Below are 21,062 nucleotides of genomic sequence, written 5' to 3' on the forward strand. Positions count from 1 at the left end.
ATTACAAGTGCTTTGCCTCTCTTTATCGTCCATCAGCACCAGCGGTGTGGCTAATTGGAATAATGAAATGTTAGAAATAGATTCTCATTGGTGAGATTAACAGCATTCTAGATAATGTGGATTGGCTGGGCTATGTTAGACACTCTCCACTTGCATGAGCAGGATATTAAGAATCTAGTTAGCCTTGTTGCCTGTAGCCGTAGGAAATGGGACCCTAAAGTTTATCCTAAAATGTTTTGTATCTAAGATTGCTCTCACCACTGTCTTGGGGTGTCTGTGTGCCCTGGCCCCTCTCTCAGTCTCTCTCTTCCCGGGGTTTCTTTCCACCACCTCTTTCTTCGTCTTTGTCTCCCCATTTCCCTTCAGAGTCTCCGTTCTCTCTCTAATTCTCCTTCTGTTTCCTCTTACCCTGTGGGACTTTTGTCAGTTTCTGTTTCCTCCAGAGAGGTTGAGGGGGGCTAAGAGACAGACACAGAGCTCAGGCTTGGACTGAGGAGGCATAAAAACATGGTTTATTCCAAACACTGCAGTGTGGAACAGGAGAGTGGGAAGGGAGGTTGGTGGTGAAGTGTGGATTCCCATACCCTCCCCTCCACAACCCAGCCCCAGACCCTGCTGGAGATCTGGGAAGAGGAAGCTTTTGAGAGTCTGCTGGGTCATGACTGAAGGGTCACAACAAAGGGTGGGATCTGGAGAGGATGTGGCTGGTGGCACCTGGGGTGGTAAGGAGGTGAGGCCGGGTGGGAAGTTTTGGCTTGAGGAAGATTGGGATCATCGCGGGGCAGGGGAAGGCGGGGCTTGCGTTGGGGACGTGTCCTAGGTCAAAGTAGGGAAAAGCGGCTGAGGATGGAAAAGGAAGAAGGGTTTGATGTCACGGTTTGATGTCAAGGGTCACAGTCTGGTTGGGGGCACAGTTTGGGGTCAGGGGTCACAGTCTGGGGTCGGATGACCATTTTAGGAGTTGGAAGTCACAGTCTGGGGTCAGGGGTTTCTGTGTGGCGGGGCCAAGATCTGGGGTCACAGTTTGGCGAACGCGTCTCACAGGTTTTTGAGTCCCGGTGGATGAAAGGTTAAAAACGGGCTTCCCCGGAGGCGTGGCTGGGGCCGGGGAGCTGCACAGTGATGTGGGGGCCACGGCCCCGGGTGTGGGGTGGGGCGCGGGCGTGGCGTGACCCCCCCCCAACCTCCCGCCCCATCTGGTGACGTTAAAAAGCCCTTGTAGGGTTTATAAAAAGGTTCAGTGGGCTCTGAGACCCCGGCCCCCTCGCTCTCAGTCTGGGCGAGACTTGGGGGACCAAATCCTTTCCGGCTCGCGGTTTCCCCAAAGCAAGGGGGCACAGGACGCTGCTCCAGGCGGGGTCCCGCCAGTTCCATTGTTTTCCTTCCCAACCCACACGGGTCCTGTCCCCTCCGCGCGCCCCCTCGGGCCGTGGCCTGCGCTGACCAAGGGGGCGGTGGGGCCCCCGGGGCCGCGTCATACCTCGGACTCGAGGCTGGAGAAGTGCGCCGAGCCCCTGCGGGTGCCCAGGTCCCCACCCCGGTGTCTCCGGTGGGGCGCTGCGGGCAGCGGCGGCCCCCAGTGTGCGGCGTGTGGGCACCTGCGAGCGTGGCGGGAGGGCCCCGTGAGCCTGCGCGCCGGGGCGGCGCGGGGACACGAGCTGAGGTCCTCGAGCGAGCGCGAGGTGGGCGCGGGCGGCGGGAGGTCCCAGCCCCCCGCGGCGCGCCGGTGGCGGTGGTGGTGCGGTGGCGCAGCTGCGGGCGCGCGGTGCGAGGCCCGCGGGCGGTGAGGGTGCGGCCGCGGGCACCCGCAGCGGGCCCGGCGTCGAGGCGGGGGCCCAGCCGCCCAGGGCGGGGGCGGCGGCGCCCACCAGCCGCCGTCCAGGCCGTCGTGCGAGCAGCTGAGGTGTCGCGGCGGTGGCAGCAGCTCCAGGCTGGCGCAGTGGCGGCAGTGCCAGGCGGCTGGACCGCTGCGCGGGGGCAGGTAGTCCCAGCTGCCGGCGCGCCAGCCCCCGAGCTTGTCGACCGACCAGTAGCGGCCGGGCGGCGGCCCGAGGCGCTCGGCGTACGGGTAGGGGAAGTCGGCGAACCACCAGGGCTCCAGGCCGCCCAGCGACGCGCCGCCCAGGCTCTCCGAGTCCTCCGAGTCCGACGGCGAAGGCTCGAGGTCGAGGTATGGGCAGGGGGGCGGCGCGGCGCGGCAAGGCGGTGGTGCGGCCGGGGTTCCGCCGCCCGCTCCCCCCGCGCCTCCCGCACCGCCCGCGCCGGGCCCCAGCAGGGGCTGGCTCTCGGGGTCCGAGCGTGGCCAGCGGGCGGGCGCCGGCGGGCTCTCGTCCTCGTAGGCCAGGCGGCAGAGGGGCGGTCCGACGGCTGTGGCTGCGGCGGCGGGGGGCGCAGGCGGCGAGGGGAAGCCAGGAAAAGCACCGGCTGGGGGCTCGGCTGGCTCCTTGTCGCGCACGATGGCGAAGTAGGAGGGCGGCGGCTTCTGCGGGGGTTGCGCGGCCGGCGGGGACAGCGGGCGCCCGGCCGCGCCCCGGGGCGCCGCCCTTGCCTCGCCCAGACCGAGGCCCAGGCCCTGCGGCTCAATGGGGCCGTAGTAGCGGTGAAAGCCGTCGGCCAGGCCCGCGGCCCCCGGCGGCCCCGGGCCCTTGGCCCGGCGCCAGCGGTCCACCGCAGCAGCGCGCTCTCGGGGCACGTAGGGCGCTGGGCCGGGCGCCGGCCGCGCCGCGGGGTACGCGGGGCTGGGCAGAGGCTGCGGCGGCGGCGGGGGCTTGGCTGGCGGCGGGGCGGCCTCGGCGCTGCAGCAGCTGTACATGCCCTGCGGCCCAGGGGACAGGACGAAGTCAGCGCGGGATGATGGAGACGGCTGCCTTCCCTTGGTTCCTCCCTCCTCTCCCGCGTCTCCCGTCCATTTCTACCCATCCCACCCTGTACCTCCCCAGTCTATGCTGCTCCTCCCCGCTCTCTCCCTCTCTCTACCTGTATCTCCCTGTCTCCGCCAGTCCTTGCTTGTGTCTCCCCCATCTCCCCGTGTGCCTCGCTCTCTCCCTCATACCCTGGAGAAGGCCAGCAGGAAGTCCATGCGGTGGGAGGGCCCCAGGCAATGCCGCAGGCGCCAGTACACCAGGTGCTCCCAGGCGAAGACCAGCAGGGAGAGGCCCATGGCCACCAGGAGCATGTAGAAGACACCTGCCATGTTGTCGATGTCCAGCTTGCTGCTCATCACCTCAATTTTGTCATTGTGGCAGATCCCTGAGAGCCATAGGCGCTCCAGCATCTCGATCTCATCTGGGGGAGGGGATCAGAGGTCACCTGCCGTAAGTACCCTCCAGAGGACCCTTCCTTCGGATGTGGGAGTCTAGGCCTGCAGCCCCTTCCCCCCTCAAACCCTGGTGTCCGGGTCTTCATCCCCTCCTTCTCCGGGACCCAGGGGTCTCTCCTCCCCTCTCCCGTGCAGAAACCCCTGCGCACAGCCGCACCGTCTCCCAGGAACTGCAGCAGCGCCAGGTCGATGGGCCGCTTCCAGCGGGAGCCCTTGTGCAGGGCGATGCCATAGCCTGTCGTGGCAAAGACCTTGCCAGAGCCGATGGTGACGAGCTTGCAGCCCTCATCTTTGCGGGCCATGTAGTTGAGCACGGCTGCGTCATAGATGAAGGCATCCAGCTTCCTGTGGTCAGGGGGCATGAAGGGCTGGGTGAGTTCCACCTAGATGCCCTCAGGGCCCAGCCCGGAACCTCCCTCACTCCTAACCTCCCACTGCCCCAAATCCTAATTGGCCTTGAGCTCTTGAGCAAGTCATTGTACCACTGAGTGCCTCAGTGTAAACGTCTGTAAAATGGGCACAAAAGCAATAACTCCCTTCCGGAGTTGTTGCAAAGGTTAGTGTCTGATGCAAATGAGGTGCTACAGAAATGTTAGCTGTGACCGTTAATGAAATAATTGCTTGTTTAATCCTCACTGCAGCCCCTCCGAAGGTCTTATTTACTCCTGCATTTTAAAGCAGAGGATTGAAGCTTAGAAGCGAGAATAATGAAAATAATAATATGAATGAGTGATCACTTACATTGTGGCAAGCCCTGTTCTATCTAGTCTAAGAACTCATTTAATCGTCACAATATCCAAATAGAAACTATTATCTCCATTTTTTCAGAGGGGGAAACACAGGCCCAGACATATACCATAACTTGCCTGGGTTCTCCCACTAGGCCCTAATTTTTAAGACTTGGTGGGAAGAGGCGTGCAATGCAGAATCAGTTCTCATGGATGGATATACATCATGGCACAGGCTGTAGGCGCATTTCACTCTCCTTCACAATTGCTGCCATTTTGCATTTATTTCTGAGATTATTTAATTAATCTCAGCCTCTCCCATGAGACTGCAAGCTCCCCAGGGTCCCATTCGGTCTCCTACCATGGCTGGGGCACAGTTCTGGGCACATACGATGAAGTTGGTAATAATTATGGAATAAATGAGTGAGTGAATAAATGAACCCACACTTAGGAATATTGTGTAACTATTCTCTGGTATCAGGTAAATGCATATGATCTGACAGGTGCAGATGTACAGGTATATTATCCTTAAAAAAACCCCAAACACTAGTTCTGGAATCCCATGGAGTATAACTCTCTCTATATATATTTTTTAATTTTTAAAATTTTCTTTTTTTTTTCAGAGATGAAGGTCTCATTCTGTCATCCAGGCAGGAGTGCAGTGGTGCGATGATAGCTCACTGCAGCCTCCAACTCCCGGGCTCAAGCAGTCCTCTTGCCTCAGCCTCCTGAGTACCTGGGATTACAGTCACGAGCCACCTGGCCTGGCCGTATTTATTTTTTTAAATGACATATGTAGTGGGGTAAAATTTTGATCATCTTAACTACAGACACCAGACCAGTTCTTACAGGTACGTTTCTCTAGTCCAGCCTTGTCCAAAAGAACATGCTGTGATGGTGGAATGTTCCGTCTTCGCTGTCCAGCATGGCAGCCACCAGCCATATGTGGCTCTTGAGCACTTGAAAAGTGACCAGTGTGATGAAGGGGCAGAATTTTAAATTTTATCTAATTTTAATTAATTTAAATCGAAATAGTATTGAACAGTGCAGGTTTGGGGAAGACAAGATAGATAAAGACATATGGCTCGATAGTGGCTTGCAGAGAAAGCAAAATATCTAGGCAAGAATACTTAACCTCGAGTGTTGAGTTTTATTTATTTATTTATTTTTTTGAGACAGAGTCTCAGTCTTTTGCCCGGGCTAGAGTGAGTGCCGTGGCGTCAGCCTAGCTCACAGCAACCTCAAACTCCTGGGCTCAAGCGATCCTCCTGCCTCAGCCTCCCAAGTAGCTGGGACTACAGGCATGCGCCACCATGCCCGGCCAATTTCTCTATATATTTTTAGTTGTCCAATTAATTTCTTTCTATTTTTAGTAGAGACGGGGTCTCGCTCTTGCTCAGGCTGGTCTCAAACTCCTGAGCTCAAACAATCCACCCGCCTCGGCCTCCCAGAGAGCTAGGATTACAGGCGTGAGCCACCGTGCCCGGCCGAGTGTTGAGTTTTAGCCCGTTGATGTAAATCATTTTGTGTCCCCGAATCTTCAGAAAAGCCCTGTGTATACACTCACATGCTCATACATAAATGCCTTGTGTGTGTGGTTGGTTGTATGGAAATTAAAAAAAAGGACTGAATTAGTCCATGCACCCTCAAACCAGGAAACAGATATGGACTGGATTTCCCAAACTGAATGGATCTAGCTGAAGCAGACTTCGGGGAGGGGAGAATTAGGAGAAACTTGGGGAGGGAGGGTGTTCACCTTGCTACTGTTGAAGAATAGGGTTTGAATTAATTTTATATGGATCCTAACGGGCAGGGAGATCCCAGCTGATATAAGCAAGAAAAATACTGCAACTGCCTGTGGGCATTTCTGCCTAGTAGGCAAGCTGTAATTTTTCTCTAGGTTTCTCTTTGTTTAGGAAAATGCCCTTGGGGGCAAAAGGTGAATTGCTCTCCACGTTTAAGTGGGAAGAATTTGCAATTTCCAGAGTCGGGCTGAAGAGGAGGGATGGAGGGGCTGGGAGCTAGGATAAGATGCAAGAAGGGGTCCTCAGAGGACATGGGGGAGGGGAGGGAGAGACTCTCAAGGAGCATTCAAGAAAAAGCTAAAAGTCAAGGCTTCAGTGGTGGATACATTTGAGAGGATCTCAGGAAGAGGAGATCTGATAACATTCACTTTTATTCATTTGCTCAGCTCTGGTATTTAATGCCTGCCTTCCTTACCCTATCCCCTACTCCTCATCCCCCATCGTCCCTAAATTTCTATTAAAACTCAGCTATTTCTTATATACAGCCTTTGTTTGGGTGTAGGTTTGGGAAAAATTAAAATTCCCTGTGTCTGTCCTTGCTATCCTGTTTGTTCCCACCCCATCACCAGCCAGCGGGATCTTAACATTTGAGTCAGCCCCTGTCCCTCCTCAGCTCGCTACCCTCTCTGGCTCCCCACATCACTCAGAGTGACTTGAGTTACCTCAAAGTTCAAGGTCCTGTGCCACCTGATGCACCCTTCCTTACCCCTGTGTCCTCATCTCCCAACCCCTCTTCACTCACTCTGCTCCAGCCACACTGGCCTGTGCCATGTACGGGGACACTCCAGCTCACTCCTGCCTCAGGGCCTTTGCACTGTTCGGTCTGCTGGAACATTCTTCTCTCAGATAGCCCCCTCACTTGTTTCCTCACCTCTTTCAAGTGTTTGCTCAAAAGACACCTTCCTGAGCACCCTAGTTAATACCACAAACTCTTGGGGAGGCCAAGGTGGGAGTATCACTTGAGGCCAGGAGTTGGAGACCAGGCCGGGCCACACAGTGAGGCCTTGTCTCTTGAAAAAAATAAAAAAGATTAGCCAGGCATGGTGGTGCACACCTATAGTCCTAGCTACTGGGGAGGCTGAGCTAGGAGGATCACTTGAGCCCTGGAGTTGGAGGTTGCAGTGAGCTATGATCGTGCCATTGCACTCCAGTCTGGGCAATAGAGCGAGACCTTGTTTCCAAAAAAAAAAAAAATACTGCAACACGTAGCTCCTTCCCAGATCTCCCAGACTCGTTCACCCTGCCCTATTTTTACCCATATTCCTTATCTTGTAGTAACGTACTACAAAATGTGCTTATTTATTCAGTTTATCGTCCATCTCCCTCTGCTGGAATTTAAGTCCCACAAGGGCAGGGCCCTTGCCAGTCTGGTTCACCACTGTATCCACCTTAAGCACATATTAGGTGCTTAATAAAAAGTGGTTAAATGAATGAATTCAGGCTGATTCAAGGCAGGCATTCTGTGGGCCAGGCACTGGGGCTGAGGTAAGATTTCATTAATATGGAAAAGATGCCAAGAGGTTTTGCTCCATAGAAAAATCAAGATGAGAACAGTATGTACTTTTAGTTTGGAATGTATAAAGATGTGTGTGAATGCATTCATGTTTTAATTGATCTGAAAGAAATAAAAAATAATGCTTACTTTAGGGAAAGGGGACTCATTGTTTCCTGTTTCGCTCCTGCTGTGTCAGTGAGAAATTGGACCTCTCATGGAGTGGGCTCCCAGAAGTGGCTGGGAGGAGAAGCTGAGTTTATTTCCTTTTAGGAGGCGCATTTCCTTTCTCTTCCTGTGGGGTTGCTTGCCCTCAGTGGTAGGGGAAGTCCACTCTGGCATGAGAGCTAGCCAAAGCCATGGGATGCTGCCAATTTCCTTGTACCTCACTGTAAGGATGGAATTTTCTAGTGCTGTCCACTGTGATAATGACTAGCCACAAGTGGCTATTTGCATTTAAATTTTACTTAAAAATAAAAAATCTGGTTCCTTGGTTATACCAACCACGTTTCAAGTGATCAGTAGCTGGCAGCTACCATATTGGACTGCACAAGTCTAGAACATTTCCATCATCACAACAATGTTGGAGACATTGGAGACACCTATCTATCTGTTGGAGAGTGCTACTCTAGGCACACACATGTCTGTCTCCCAGACTAGAATGGAAGCTCTAGGGATTTTGATTTGTTCACTGCTGTAGCCCCAGTGCCTAGCCCAGTGCCTGGTGCAAGAAGACCTTAATAAATATTGAATGAATGAGTGAATGTCTTTTAACTTTCATATTGTTAGGAGTTATCTTGTCAGGGAGATCATGGTGCATTATTTGTTTTCTTCTTTGTTCCTCTCTAGAGTAAATATACATAAATATGTAAAAATATTATATACAGATATAGAGATAGATAGATGGATAGACAGATCCCAAGAAAAGAGGCGGAGAAATATTCTGGGCGTGGTGGCACATACCCATAGTCCCAGCTACTCTGGAAGGCTTAAGTGGGAGGATCCCTTGAGCTCAGAAGTTCAAGACCAGTCTGAGCAACATAATGAGACCCCACCGTGTCTTTAAAAAAATTTTTTTTTAAAGAGATGAAAAATACTGATATAGGAAATTCTCCAACATAAATGATCCAGACACATCATCCTATAGTGAAGTTCATAGTCAACAACCCTAATCTCATGACTTCATGGGCCTACCATTTCCAGAGTTTTAGACCCCCACTTCCAAATATGAACAGACTACCAAGGATTATTAGATATCAGATAAAGCCTCTAAAAAGAAAGACACAAAATGAATAAATGGAGGGAGGAGGGAGACTTGGAGGAAACTGAGATTGCAAAGAGCAGAAAATGTAAAAAAAAAAAAAAAAAAAAAAACCCAAGACAATTAGCATTAGTATCATCAGAGAAATAAGACAACTTTGAACCATGAATAAGATACCACAAAATAGGATACTATGAAATTTATAAATACTATAAAAATTCAGAGACCAAAGTAAGAGTCCTTAGAAATTAAAAATATATTAGCAGAAATGAAAAGCTTAATAAAGGAGTGGAAGAAAAATTAAAATCTGTCAGAAAGTAGAGCAGAAAGATAGAGATGGGAAAATAGAGAATAAAAGAAATAATCAGCCATACATGGTGGCTCATGCCTGTAATCCCAGCGCTTTGGGAGGCCAAGGTGGCAGGATTGCTCGAGTCCAGAAGTTTGAAACCAGTGGGGCAACGTAGTAAGACCCCCATCTCTAAAAAAATATATATATTTTAAAAAGATTAGCTGGTTGTGGTGGCACACGCCTGTAGTCCCAGCTACTCAGGAGGCTGAGGCAGGAGGATCGCCTGAGCCCAGGAATTGGAGGCTGCAGTGAGCTATGATGAGGCCACTGCACTCCAGCCTGGATGACTGAGCAAGACCCTGTCTCTAAAAAAATATATAAATATAATAAAAGAAAGAACTAATCCAGGAAGTCAGATATCAAATTATTATGAAAGAAAGAGAAATGAAGGCAAGAGGGAAATTGTACATGAAAGAATTCAAGAATTTTTTTTTTCTCAGTACAAATGACATGAGGATACAACTGAAAGGCCCAGCAGTGAAAATAGATCAAGGCCTGTTGCTGATGAATGTTAGTCCCCTGAGGACAAGGAAAAGAAAGAACGGGTCACATACAAAGGCACAGGAATCAGAATGATCTTGGATTTCTGTACTGTAGCACTGGACGTTAGACAACAGTGGAGTGATGCTTCCTAATTCTAAAGGAAAATAATCTCTAATCCAGAATCCCATACCCAGCCAGACTGTCCATCAAGTATGAGGACAGAATAAAGACTTTTCAGATTTGCAGTGTCTCCAGAAATATGCCTCTTATGTGCCTTTTGTCAGGAAGCTCAAAAGAACAAGGGAGTAAAAACCCAGAAAGAGTTCGAATTTGTGATACAACGGGATCCAAACCAGGATAGAGGTGAAGGGATGATGGTGAAGAGTGACCCCAACATGGCAGCCGGGCACCAGCCTGGGCCAGGCCAGACGGCCATAAGAGCAACTTCTTCGATAAGATGAAATTAATAGGGTATCTGATGCTTCTGAACATACTAAGAAGAGACTCACATAGTTAACAGAGAATTTGGGTTTGAATTAGGTAAGCACAAAGAAAACTCAGCCACTAAGCAACTGGAAGAAAAAAAAAAAGGACAATTATTAACTCCAAGAAAAACAAAGAATTGTGTAGGAGAGGAAAGTAATCATGGTTTACTACTGTGGCAGCTGTGAGAGCATTTCCACAGTCATAACATGTAAACACTGAATATTCATCTAGTCAGAGTCACAATGTGGGAGGCCGGCTCGATTTAAATAAGAGTATGAGTATGTCTTCCATAGTGAGAAGTGGATGGAAAATGCCCAAAATTGAAAAATCAAGAGGTAGCCCTACAAACATGGTATTTAGAGACAGGAAGCTAAAGAGCCTAATGACAGAATAAATGAGGCAAAAGCAGATTCTTCCGGTGTGGGAGAAGTGGAGGGTAGGCACACGGGGGACTGTTGTTTTTCATTCAAAATAAAACTCTTGGATTTGACCCTCCAAACTGTGTGGATGGATAACTGATAAAAATAGAACGAAAAATTGGAAAAAATATAAAAAGGGATAGTAGGGAAAAAGAATTTCTGCAGAAGCAGGACATCAGAGCAAGAGGTGACAATGAAAAACACAGGGGTGTCCTTTGTGAATCCAGGAAGCTTCCGGAGAGAGGCAAGGGGAGTGATTCTGGGTTTCTCACTGCACGTGTGAGGCAGTGTAGCCTGGTGGCTGAGAGCCGGGGCTCCAGAATCACACTGCTGGGGTGCAAATCCCAGCTCTGCCACGTGGCCGCTGTGGGCATCTTGCCCTGCTTCAGTTTCTGCTAATAGTCACCTAAAATGGTTATGAAGTGTTACGGGTTGAATTGTGTCCCCTCCCAAGTGCCCATAGTGAAGCCTGAGCTACCAGTACTTCAGAATGTGACCTTATTTGTAGATAGGGCCTCTACAGAGGTAAACAAGTTAAAATGAGGTCATGAGGGTGGGCCCCAATCCAATATGACAGGTGTCTTTATAGAAATGGGAAGTTTGGGCCGAGACATGCACAGAGGGAAGACGTGAAGAGACTCAGGGAGAAGATGGCCACGTACGAGCCAAGCAGGGCGAGGCCTGAACAGATCCTTCCCTTACAGTCCCCAGAAGATGCCAAGAGGACTTCTAGTCTCCAGGAATATAAGATGAAATATTAATTTGATTAATTTTTTGCAAACTAATTATGAACTTAAATGAGTTAGAACAGAACTTGATATAAAATAAACACTATAGTAAATTAAAAAGATATGGGAATGATACCAAGCCTTGGCGTGGATATAGAACAAGTAGAACTCTCTTGTTCTGCTGACAAGCGTGTAAACTGATACAGAAACTTTGGAAGATGCCTGGATGTATCTATTACAGCTAAGCACACCTTCCACTATGACCTGGCAGTCCCACCCAGAGGAATACACCCAAGAAAAATGAACCGTATGTCCCTTAAACACTTGTATGAGAATGTTCATGGTAGAATATTCATGATGGCCAAACATTGGCAACAATCCAAATATCTAGCATTAGAAAGAAAGAATTATGGTATAGTCGTATAACGGTATAGTCAATGGTATTCCTCAATGAACAGTCTGGTGATATTAAATAACACCGAGCAAAATAAGCCAGGCACAAAGGATATTATATACACTGATTCTGTTAAGAGGATGTTTATAATCAGGCAAAACTAATTTATGGCGATATTCTGCGGTGACCGGAGGGGCAGAGGGGAGCTTCCTGGGGAATTGGGAAATTGTCCATACTTTAATCTGGGTGTGGTCACAAGAATGTGTATTCATGTATAAAATAATCAGTGACTTGCACATTTTTTTGTACCTCACAGTACCTCACTGTATGTATGTTATATCTCAATAAAAAAAGATGAAAAAAGTCTATAAAAAGACATGGGATGAGTCCTCAAGCTATTTTTACTTATTAAAAGCTGGGGATGTGGCTGACATTTGTGTGGGGAAAAAATGCAGGTATCCTTCTTTCTCTGAACTCACAGAGGGCAGAGATTTGGGTTCATTTTGTGAGATGGGGCTGGTCTCTTGCTGGTCACATTCTCACGGCGTGGTATCCAAAACTCAGGAAGCAAGTAGATTCAGAAAGTGGGGTCTCCCTGAATTTTTGAATTCGTGCTCTCTGAGCAAAAGCACCAAACAGACTGGGAGTGTGAAGTATACCTGTAGACGCAAAAGAGGAAGGCAATTCTGTTTGCAGCCATCCCTGCGTTCTGCGGGAGGGTGAAGTAGTGAAGTAGGGATGGGCAGAGCCTGGGAAAGGGACCCCTCGCCCCGCATGCTACTTTGTGAGAGAAAGAGAGAGAGAGAAAGAGAGCGAGGAGGAGGAAGAAGAAGAAGAAGAAGAAGAAGAAGAAGAAGAAGAAGAAGAAGATCTGGAATTCCCAGGGGCCTTCCTGGAGGGAGGGACTGGGGAGAAAAAATAGAAGAGGGGGGAAGGCGGGGTGATGAGTCAGCTGGCTGGCTGGGGAGAATACTGGGGTGAGTAAGGAAGTGAAAAAGTCCCAGGGGTGTAGGCGGGTGGCCAGAGCCCTTTTATGTTTTCCGTTCATAATGTTCACTATGAAACTTTTTGTGTTTGGGTGATACAGATCTGGACTGTCCAATGTGGCAGCTACATGTCACTGGGGCTGCGGAGCACTGGAAATGCAGCGATTCTGAACTGGGGTGTGCCGTGAGTGTAACATGCACACCGGAGTTCAGAGACCGAGTGTGGAAAAAAATTACTGAAATGGTCTCAACCGTGTTTATACTCACTACTTGTCAAAATAATATTTTGGACATATTGGATTAAGTCAAAGTAAAATATATTATTAAAATTAATTTCATCCGCTTCTTAGCTCTTCTCATGTTGCATTCTGTTGGACAGCACTGGCAGATGCCACCCTTCGCGTTCCTAGTCTCAGTCCACACACACACACACACACACACACACACACACACACACACACCACCCCTCCATGTCCTCCAGTGCTGGTTACTAGGCTCTGGTGCTGCAAAGACACACTTGGGCCAGTGAGATGGCCCAGAAGGTGAATTAAATCCTGCAAAAAGGAGCCAGAAGCCAGGGTAACCCCAAGAAGCCCAGGAATTTGCAGAATTTTCAGGAATGGCGGTTGGAGCCAGTGTCATCTAGAGTCTAAGGGCAGGGAGACCCTGGATGACATCTGGGGGTGGAGGAAAGCAAAGAAAGGGATGAGGATGGGGAAGAAATGCAGGTAAGAAGAAGAGGAGGAAGAAGAAGAGAAGAAAGAAAAAGGTCAGGAGGGGAAGGAAAATAACAACAAAAAAAGACAAAAAGAGAGCTCTAGATTTACATTGTCCAATGTGACAGCTACAAGCCACATGAGGTTATTCAGCACTTGCCCCCCCTCCGCAAAAAAACGTACCAATAAAAAAGTAAAACATCTTCTATATTGATTATGTGTCGAAACAACATTTTGTAAATATTCGAGTACCTAAGTAGATTTTGAAAATTAATATGACCTGTTTCTTTCCTGTAGCTACTAGAATATCAGAAATAACATATGCCGTTCCCCAGCTCTGCTCTAGAAAAAAGGCGGGAAGGAAACGCCTCAAACACTGACACCAAGGAAGGGGAGGGAGAGATCGTAACTTTAACAATAAACAGTGTTACGCAAACAAATCGTTTAATGAGAGGGGAAAGGAGAATTTGGGGTGGAGGAGCCCTGGGAAGTGAGCTGAGGGGCCCAGCAATCTTGGGGCTGAAGAAAGGGCAGGAGGCCGGTGGAGGAAGAGAGTTCTGGAAATGAACGCGCCGGCAGGAGCCCTTCAGCCGGGTGAACCACCTGACCAGGTTCCACCCTGGCCACTGCTGATTGGCCCTGGCGAGGACACCTGACCCCGGCCGGACCAATAGAATTCTCGCTATGTGGGGGCGTGAGGTTGAACCCGTTTCCAGAGCCACGTGATGAACGGCAGGGACTGCGGACCCCTGTTATGGAGGCGGAACTGAAAGCTCAGGAGCTGGACTGACTGACTCCAGGATCCACAGGAAGCAAGGGCTGTAGCTCCCCTTCAAACCCGGGATCATGTGGTTCTAAAACCACTGCTGTTAGACACCCCCAGGACACTGTTAGGCGCTCCCAGGCCACGGGGTCCCCAGAACCCCCAGCATTCCATGTGGACGGACATGCAGGAAAACGCTCTCCAGAGAAAAGGGAAGCAGATGGGACGCAAGCTGGAAGCAAGCAGAGCTGGAGGGAAAAGCAGGCCAGGGAGAAACCCCCTGTGGCGCGATGCTTAAGTTCGGAGACACTTTAAGGGATGGTATTGGTAACATCTGTGTCCCCCCCCCCCCCCCCGCCCCCATTGGAATGGAAGCTTCAAGTAAACGGGGACTTAAGGCATTTGGCACGGAGCCTAACACATCAAAGGCACTGGAGAAATACTTGAAAGCATGAACGAACGGATGAATGTAAAATGTAAAAAAATTTTTTCTGTTCTATGCTGTATCCTAACACCTCTGTGATTCTTCAAATTCAATACCCACCTTAGACCTCCGCCTTGCTATTCTGGGCCCCGTTTTTTGAGACCTGCCTCCCACCTTCTACAAGGAGAGGGGTTGCTGGGGCGAAGGGGTTGTGCCCACCCAGAATCCACACCTCCCTTGGAGATTATGCTCTGGGAATCTGTGGTGGACAGACTAATGGCCCCCGTCAAAGACATCCACACCCTAATACCTGGAACCTGGGAATATGTTACCGTAGATCACAAAAGAGACTCTGCAGATGTGATGTAAATTAAGGATCTTGAGATGGGAGATGATCCTGGATTATCTGGGTGGGCCCAGTGTCATCACAAGCTTCCTTATAAGAGGGAGGCAGGAGGGTCAGTGAGAGATGTGTCCATGGAAGGAGAGGCTGGAGGGATTTGGGACCGTGAGCCAAAGAATGTGGGCAGCCTCTAGAAGCTGGAAAAAGTGAGGAAGCGGATTCAGGTGGAAAGACAAGGAGTCAGGTTCTCTCATGGAACCCTGATTCTTAATTTGACTTTAATAGCCTTTCAGGTTGTTAAGAAAGTATATCCGTCAAGGCAGGAGGACTCAATAAATTGAATGGGCTGCTAGCTTGATCTACAGAGTTTAAATAGTTACATATATTTGATAGGACAGCCTCCATTTGTACTCTTGCACCAGGCCCTGCAAAGGTTTGCCTCCCAAAGCCTCAGTTAAAAAAGACAAGTGTGTGACAAAAGCCACCTGGTGTTAATAGTGTGTCAAGGGGGAGGGTAAAGGAGGAGGAGGCAATTCCATGAAGGGACTGAGGTAGGGCAGAGAGAGCAGCAGTTACTGGAGACGAGATAAAGAAGAGGTGACTGATAAGGACGTGCTGAAGTCCTCAGTATCAGAAATGAGAGGCTTGCAGGGAACTGCACAGGGAGGACACACAGAGACAAGGTGTGACACTCAAAAACTGAGAGAGAGAGGACGGAGCACTAGAGAAGGAAAAGGTGCAGGGGAGAACTTGCTAGGTGGCAAAATACAAACTCCAGGAGGGCAGGTGTCCTCTGGCAGATGGCATGGCTACCACATCTGCATTTACACCCTCCTCCTTTGCCATTTTCTACAAGAGAGGCTGGAATGCTAACATACTCAATTTCCCAGCCTCCTTTGCAACTAGGAGTGGCCATCCGACACATTCTGAGAAATAGCCAGAAGTCTGTGAAAGGCGTACTTTCTCCAATAAAAAGCCAAAGACTTGCCAGGAGAAAATCCTCCACTCTTTCACCTTTCCTCCCCTCTCTTGCCTGGAACTAAGATGTGCTTCACGGAGGGGCAGCCACTTTCCTGTGACCACGAGGCAACCAAAATGAGTGTGAAGGTCTAAGCTGCAAAGCTTGGTGCAACAAAAATGTGGAAAAGATATTTGGATTGTTAATGGTATCTTTTTTTGTTTTTTTTTGAGACAGGGTTCTTGGTCTGTCACCCAGGCTGGAGTGCAGTGGCACAACTAATCGTAGCTCACTGCAACCTTGAACTCCTGGGCTCAAGAGATCCTCCTGCCTCAGCCTCCCAAGTAGCTAGGATTATAGGCATGAGCCACTGTGCCTGGCTAATTAAAAAAAAATGTTTTTGTAGAGACCAGGTCTTGCTATGTTGCCCAGGCTGATCTCGAACTCCTTGCCTCAAGCAATCCTTGTGCCTGGGCCTCCCAAAATGCTGGGATTACAGGTGAGAGCCACCACACTGGCCTCTTAATGGTAACTGCAAACTATCATGCCAGCACTGGACTTCTCACTTTGAGAGAGAAAGAAACCTCTGTCTGTTTAAGCACTCCGAACTGATCGAGGAAACTGACCTATTTTGTTGACTATTGTTATCCAGTGCAGGAACTGTACCTGGCACAAAGTTGGTGCTTTTTAAAAATTTCTAAATAAATGAATGACTTTCAGATTTCCACAAAGCCTAGCTTTACTTTCTGCCGCTGGTTTTGAGAGACTCCCTGTATCCTTCTGCCCCATCCATTTTACTGAAACCGGATTGAATGGACTCCTTTTCTTGTAGCCCAATAATTCTAATCAAGACAGAGGGATAACAAAGACCTGGTCAGGACTAGCTACTTGGGGGGTGAGCAGAGGGTGGGCCTTGGGGCAGGCGATCTAGATGACATGATGGCCTCCACACTGGTCCCGCTTACACCCCCCTCCATCCGTTCTCCACATGGCAGCGACGGGGCATTTAAAAACAGAAATCAGATCACACCCTTCACTACTTAAAGCCTCCCTTCCCCATGGCTTCTCACTGCCCTTAGAATAAAGTCCAGCCCTGACTGCGGCCTCAGGGGTCACGCCACATGTCCTCCCCTCATCTACCCTCTCACCTCAGCTTTCTTTCCTTCAGCCACACCCACCTCTGCTATTCCTCCAATAACCAACACCACACCTGCCTGAGGCCCTTTGCACACCCGTTCCCTCTGCCTGCAAAGCTTTCTCCATAAATCCACCAGGCTAGCTCCCTCAGCTCCTTCAGGGTTCTGCTCAGTGTCACCTCCTTCAAGAAGCCCACCCTGAACACCCTGGCGAAAATATCCCAGCCCAGCCACGCTCTAGCTCACCATCACTTTCTGAAATGGTCTTGCTGATTTTTCTGTTTTCATGTTTATGTTGTTCACTTCCCACTTCTGGACCCTAAGCCCCCTGAGGTCAGGAGTTGTGGTCTATTTGTTCACTGCCTGGGCTAAAGCAGGGATAAGAAAATAAATGCTTTCTCTCTCTCTCTTTTTTTTTTCTTAGAGACAGGGTCTCACTCTGTTGCCCAGGCTGGAGTGCAGTGGCACAGTCACAGCTCACAGTAACCTTGAACTCCTGGGCTCAAGGGATCCTCTGCCTCAGCCTCCCGAATAGCTTGGCCTCCCAAAATGCTGGGATTATAGCCATGAATCACCCCACTCGCCCTTTTATTTTTTGTTTTTAAAACCTTTCCCTTGCCTCAGCCTATTTGGATGTGCATATGGTCCACCATAGAACAAATATCCCGAATTGTAATTCCTTGCAATAAACTCTGTTTTGGAGAAGAAAAAAAAAGAAAGAAAAGAAAAGAAATGCATGGTGAGGGACTAAATAAATGACAGCGTTCTTGCGCTTAGCTTTGTTGTATTCTTGGGCTGCACTTTGGGGACCTGAACTTAACTTTAACCCTATGATTTTGGAAACTGATGTTAAAAAAATAAGAAACAACATAATCCTAGTATTCATTCCAGTGAGTTCAGGTGTAAGCATATGAGAATGAAAATAATAATGTCAGCAAACACCCACAGTGTGCCAGGCACTGTTCTAAGTGTTTTGCATGGATTAAACAGTTTAATTCTTATAATGACCTTGTGATCATTATAATGGGGATGCTCTTGTTATCCACATTTTACAGACAAGAAACAGAGGTTCAGAGTTGTTGAGTAACTTGCTCAAGATCACAAAGCGAAGAAGGGGCAGAGCCAGGATTTAAGCACTGGCAGTTTGGACCCAGAATCCGTAACTACTGCATCCCTGAAAACATCACAGGGACCCTACTTCTAGAAGGGGGAGTCCACTCCCACCCTCAAAGACCTCTGCCCTCCAAGCTGCTCCACCCTGGGCTGACCTCTGGGGCTGATGATGAACCCTGACCTCTCACCATCTTTGAACATCCTGAGGACCCCCAGCAGGCCCCCATCCCCAGCCCCCAAGTCTGCGCTGACCCTGCCTTGAGCTGAGTGAGCGCTTCCTCTACGCGGGGCTGGTTGTAGCGCACCATGTAGCTGTGCATGTCGGGATAGTTGCTGCGGATGTTTTTCTCCGTGGACCCATTGGGCACAGTCCCAAACTTCAGGGGCGGGTACTGCTCCTGGGGCCGCTGGAACTGGGGCAGAATGGGGAGTTATTAGGGCACCCTCCCCGCGGACATCCTGACCCAAATGTCCCATTCTGGGGACACCCGCCATCTGACAGACACCCCAGTCCCACATGTGCTTCTCGGATTTGCTCGCCACAGTAGGAAACACTTTTCTACTCCCCCCCAGCACACACAGCTGCAGACAGGAATCCGAAAGGTTACGAGAAGACTCTTAGAGGCCGCTGATGTGCCACACGTTAAACCTTAACTTGCTGGATCTTGGGAGGTCCCTGGCGCAGGGGCTGGCATGGCAGGGGTTGGGGGCAGTTGCCATTTACCAATCCATTCAGAAATAGCTAACTATTTTAACAACAGAAGTAGCAGATGGGTGTGTGCTGCCTCAATGTCAGGGGCAAAATTTCATAAAACCGTCCTCACTCTTACTACCTAAGATGCAACCAACATATTTTCTATTCTATTCCACAATATTCCACTCAAAATATATGCTTATTGCAACCCATCGAATTGATTTCTCAACCCTATACCTGGTGAGTTAACCACTTTAGCCTCCAACTGAACAAACTGAGATTGCAATGAGGTGAGTACAGACGTGGAGAGCGGGCATTTAAAGCAATGTGACGGAATCGTTTTATGTCTGTCGAATCTAATAAATAAAAATTTGCGTTTGACTTTTGTATGTCTTGGTTTTGAATCTTATTTTACTTTTTTAGTATTCATTTCTATTGTCCTTTACAAAAGCATTGGCTTCCAATGAATTAGAAGTTTCAAACATTAGTCCTTCATCACAGTTTGAGTGAGAGAAGCACTCGTCAAGAATATCCCATTTGGCAGGACTGCCCCTAGAACATTTGGGGACACCATGTTCCCCTGGTACTATTTAAATAGTTCACGGTGAAACATATCCTTTCTCCTTCTAGAACATTCCATTCTACCATTCTGGAATTCTTGTGAAGAGACCTCCTGCCCGCCCCCCCAAGAATCCCCTCTGACCTGCCATATATAGATCTCAGTGACATCCAACCCTAGCTGCCCCCCAACCCCCACACACACCTTGCGGTCACTGAGCCCAGACACGGTGTCCACATACTCCTCCTGGATCATGAAGGCGGCCAGGTTGGCTGTGTAGCTGGCGAGGAAGATGACGGCGAAGAAGGCCCACACCAGCACCATGATTTTGCTGGTGGTTCCCCGGGGGTTCTCCACAGGCACCGAGTTATTGAACACCAGGGCCCAGAGCAGCCAGATGGATTTCCCAATGGTGAAGGTTGAGCCTCCAGGGCCTGCAGGGGGCCAGGACAGGGAAATGGACCCCAAATCCCTTCTGCTCAAGGAGGGAGCAGGAAGAACTACAATTCCCAGTGGTCCCTGGGGCCCCTGCCACCTTAAGAGATCATAGCTCCACCCCAGGGGCTGCTGGGAAATGCAGTTCTATCCACGGCCCAGTCTCTCTTAGGTAGGGTGATGTTGAGGAAGGGGACTCACGCTTGCCCGTGGCCAGACTGCGGTTGTAGCCCACGGGACTGAGGTACTCAAAGATGAAAACAGTGACGGCGACCACGGTGAGGCACATGACGAACATCATCACCCACACGGCAGGGCTGTAGGGCTCTGGGGACAAGGAGGGTGGTGTGTGGTCATAGCTCAGCCAAGCGAAGGATTGGGGCGACCAAAGATGTGTGAATGAAGGGCAGCCGGATCTGGCCCCGCCCTGTCTGTGCATTTCCGTGGTTCCCACCTCCGAGACAGCACTGTTTGCCCACCCAGCACCCTGGGAGGCAGTGTCTCTCAAAGAGTGCCATCACAGCCATTTCTGTGGTTTCCACCACCAAATATAAACTGTCTCCTCAAAGTTTCCTGAGCCCCAAACCCGAGGCTCCACCTCCCCCGGCCATCCCTCCATTCGTCACGTTCCAGGCTGAGCCCAGACCAGCTCCTAGGCCCCCGGTTTTGGGAGCCCCACCATCCACTCGGGCGCAGGCCCAAACCCCATTTGCCAGTCTCACTCACTCCGTCTCTTTCACCTGCCACAGCTTGTCAGTCCCCAGCCCCGTGCTCCTGCCCCGATGCTACGTGGGCCTGTCCTCTCCATTCTCACGGCCAGCACAGCTCAGGCCCTGTCTCCTCCCCTGACCATCCCCCAGACTCTCGACCTCCAGTCTCTCCCTGCCAGCCCGTTGCCCACACAGCCCAGAGATGACCCCGCCCCGCCTCCCAGGGCTCCCAAGCACCCCCAGGACAAAGTCCCTGCCACTCCGCCTTGTCCCATTCTCCTCTCTGGCCTGATCACTCTCCCAAGCATCCAGGCGTTAGCCACTGGAACTCACAGCTGACCCCGTGAGCCAAACCCTCTCTGCCTTGTCTCCTCAGCTCTCCTGCCAGAGATGCCACCCTGACCTGTCCATCGGACAACCTCTCTATTCATGTGCCCCCTCCTCACATTCAATAACTGGGTGTCGCCTCTGGGAGCTCACTGACAATAAACCCAAATCACCATTTCCTTGAGATTCGTACCAGGTGATTCAACCTCCCAGGGCCAAGTATGAGCTGCCAGGACTGCGTCTGTCACAACAAGGTCATCACCCTGGACTGTCACTGCGGCATCTGAGGTCATGCCTGTCACCTCTGCTGGGCAACGTGGTGGGGCATAAACAAGACCTTGTCACTCCCCTGCTATGTGCTGCCTGAGAGCAGGGACCCCACGTGGTGCTTCTCAGTGGGCCCTGCAGAGACCTCGGTGCACAGAGGAGGC

General features: G+C 50.1%; 1 protein-coding gene across 1 annotated transcript in view; it reads right to left on the reverse strand.

Annotated features, from left to right (window-relative positions):
* Window positions 1-490: 490 nt before the first annotated feature.
* The window catches only part of GRIN2D (glutamate receptor, ionotropic, N-methyl D-aspartate 2D), a 35,245-nt gene continuing 14,673 nt past the window's right edge, over window positions 491-21,062 (reverse strand). The window contains exons 8-13 of the mRNA XM_012643175.1: window positions 19,796-19,921; window positions 19,364-19,593; window positions 18,159-18,319; window positions 3,477-3,664; window positions 3,053-3,285; window positions 491-2,815 (exon numbers count right to left, since the gene is read on the reverse strand). Coding sequence (XP_012498629.1) covers window positions 1,475-2,815; window positions 3,053-3,285; window positions 3,477-3,664; window positions 18,159-18,319; window positions 19,364-19,593; window positions 19,796-19,921 — 2,279 coding nt within the window. The 3' untranslated portion in view covers window positions 491-1,474. The remainder of the gene's footprint in view (window positions 2,816-3,052; window positions 3,286-3,476; window positions 3,665-18,158; window positions 18,320-19,363; window positions 19,594-19,795; window positions 19,922-21,062) is intronic.

This window comes from Propithecus coquereli, unplaced genomic scaffold, assembly GCF_000956105.1.
Source record: "Propithecus coquereli isolate 6110/MARCELLA unplaced genomic scaffold, Pcoq_1.0 Scaffold193, whole genome shotgun sequence".
Lineage (NCBI taxonomy): Eukaryota > Metazoa > Chordata > Mammalia > Primates > Indriidae > Propithecus > Propithecus coquereli.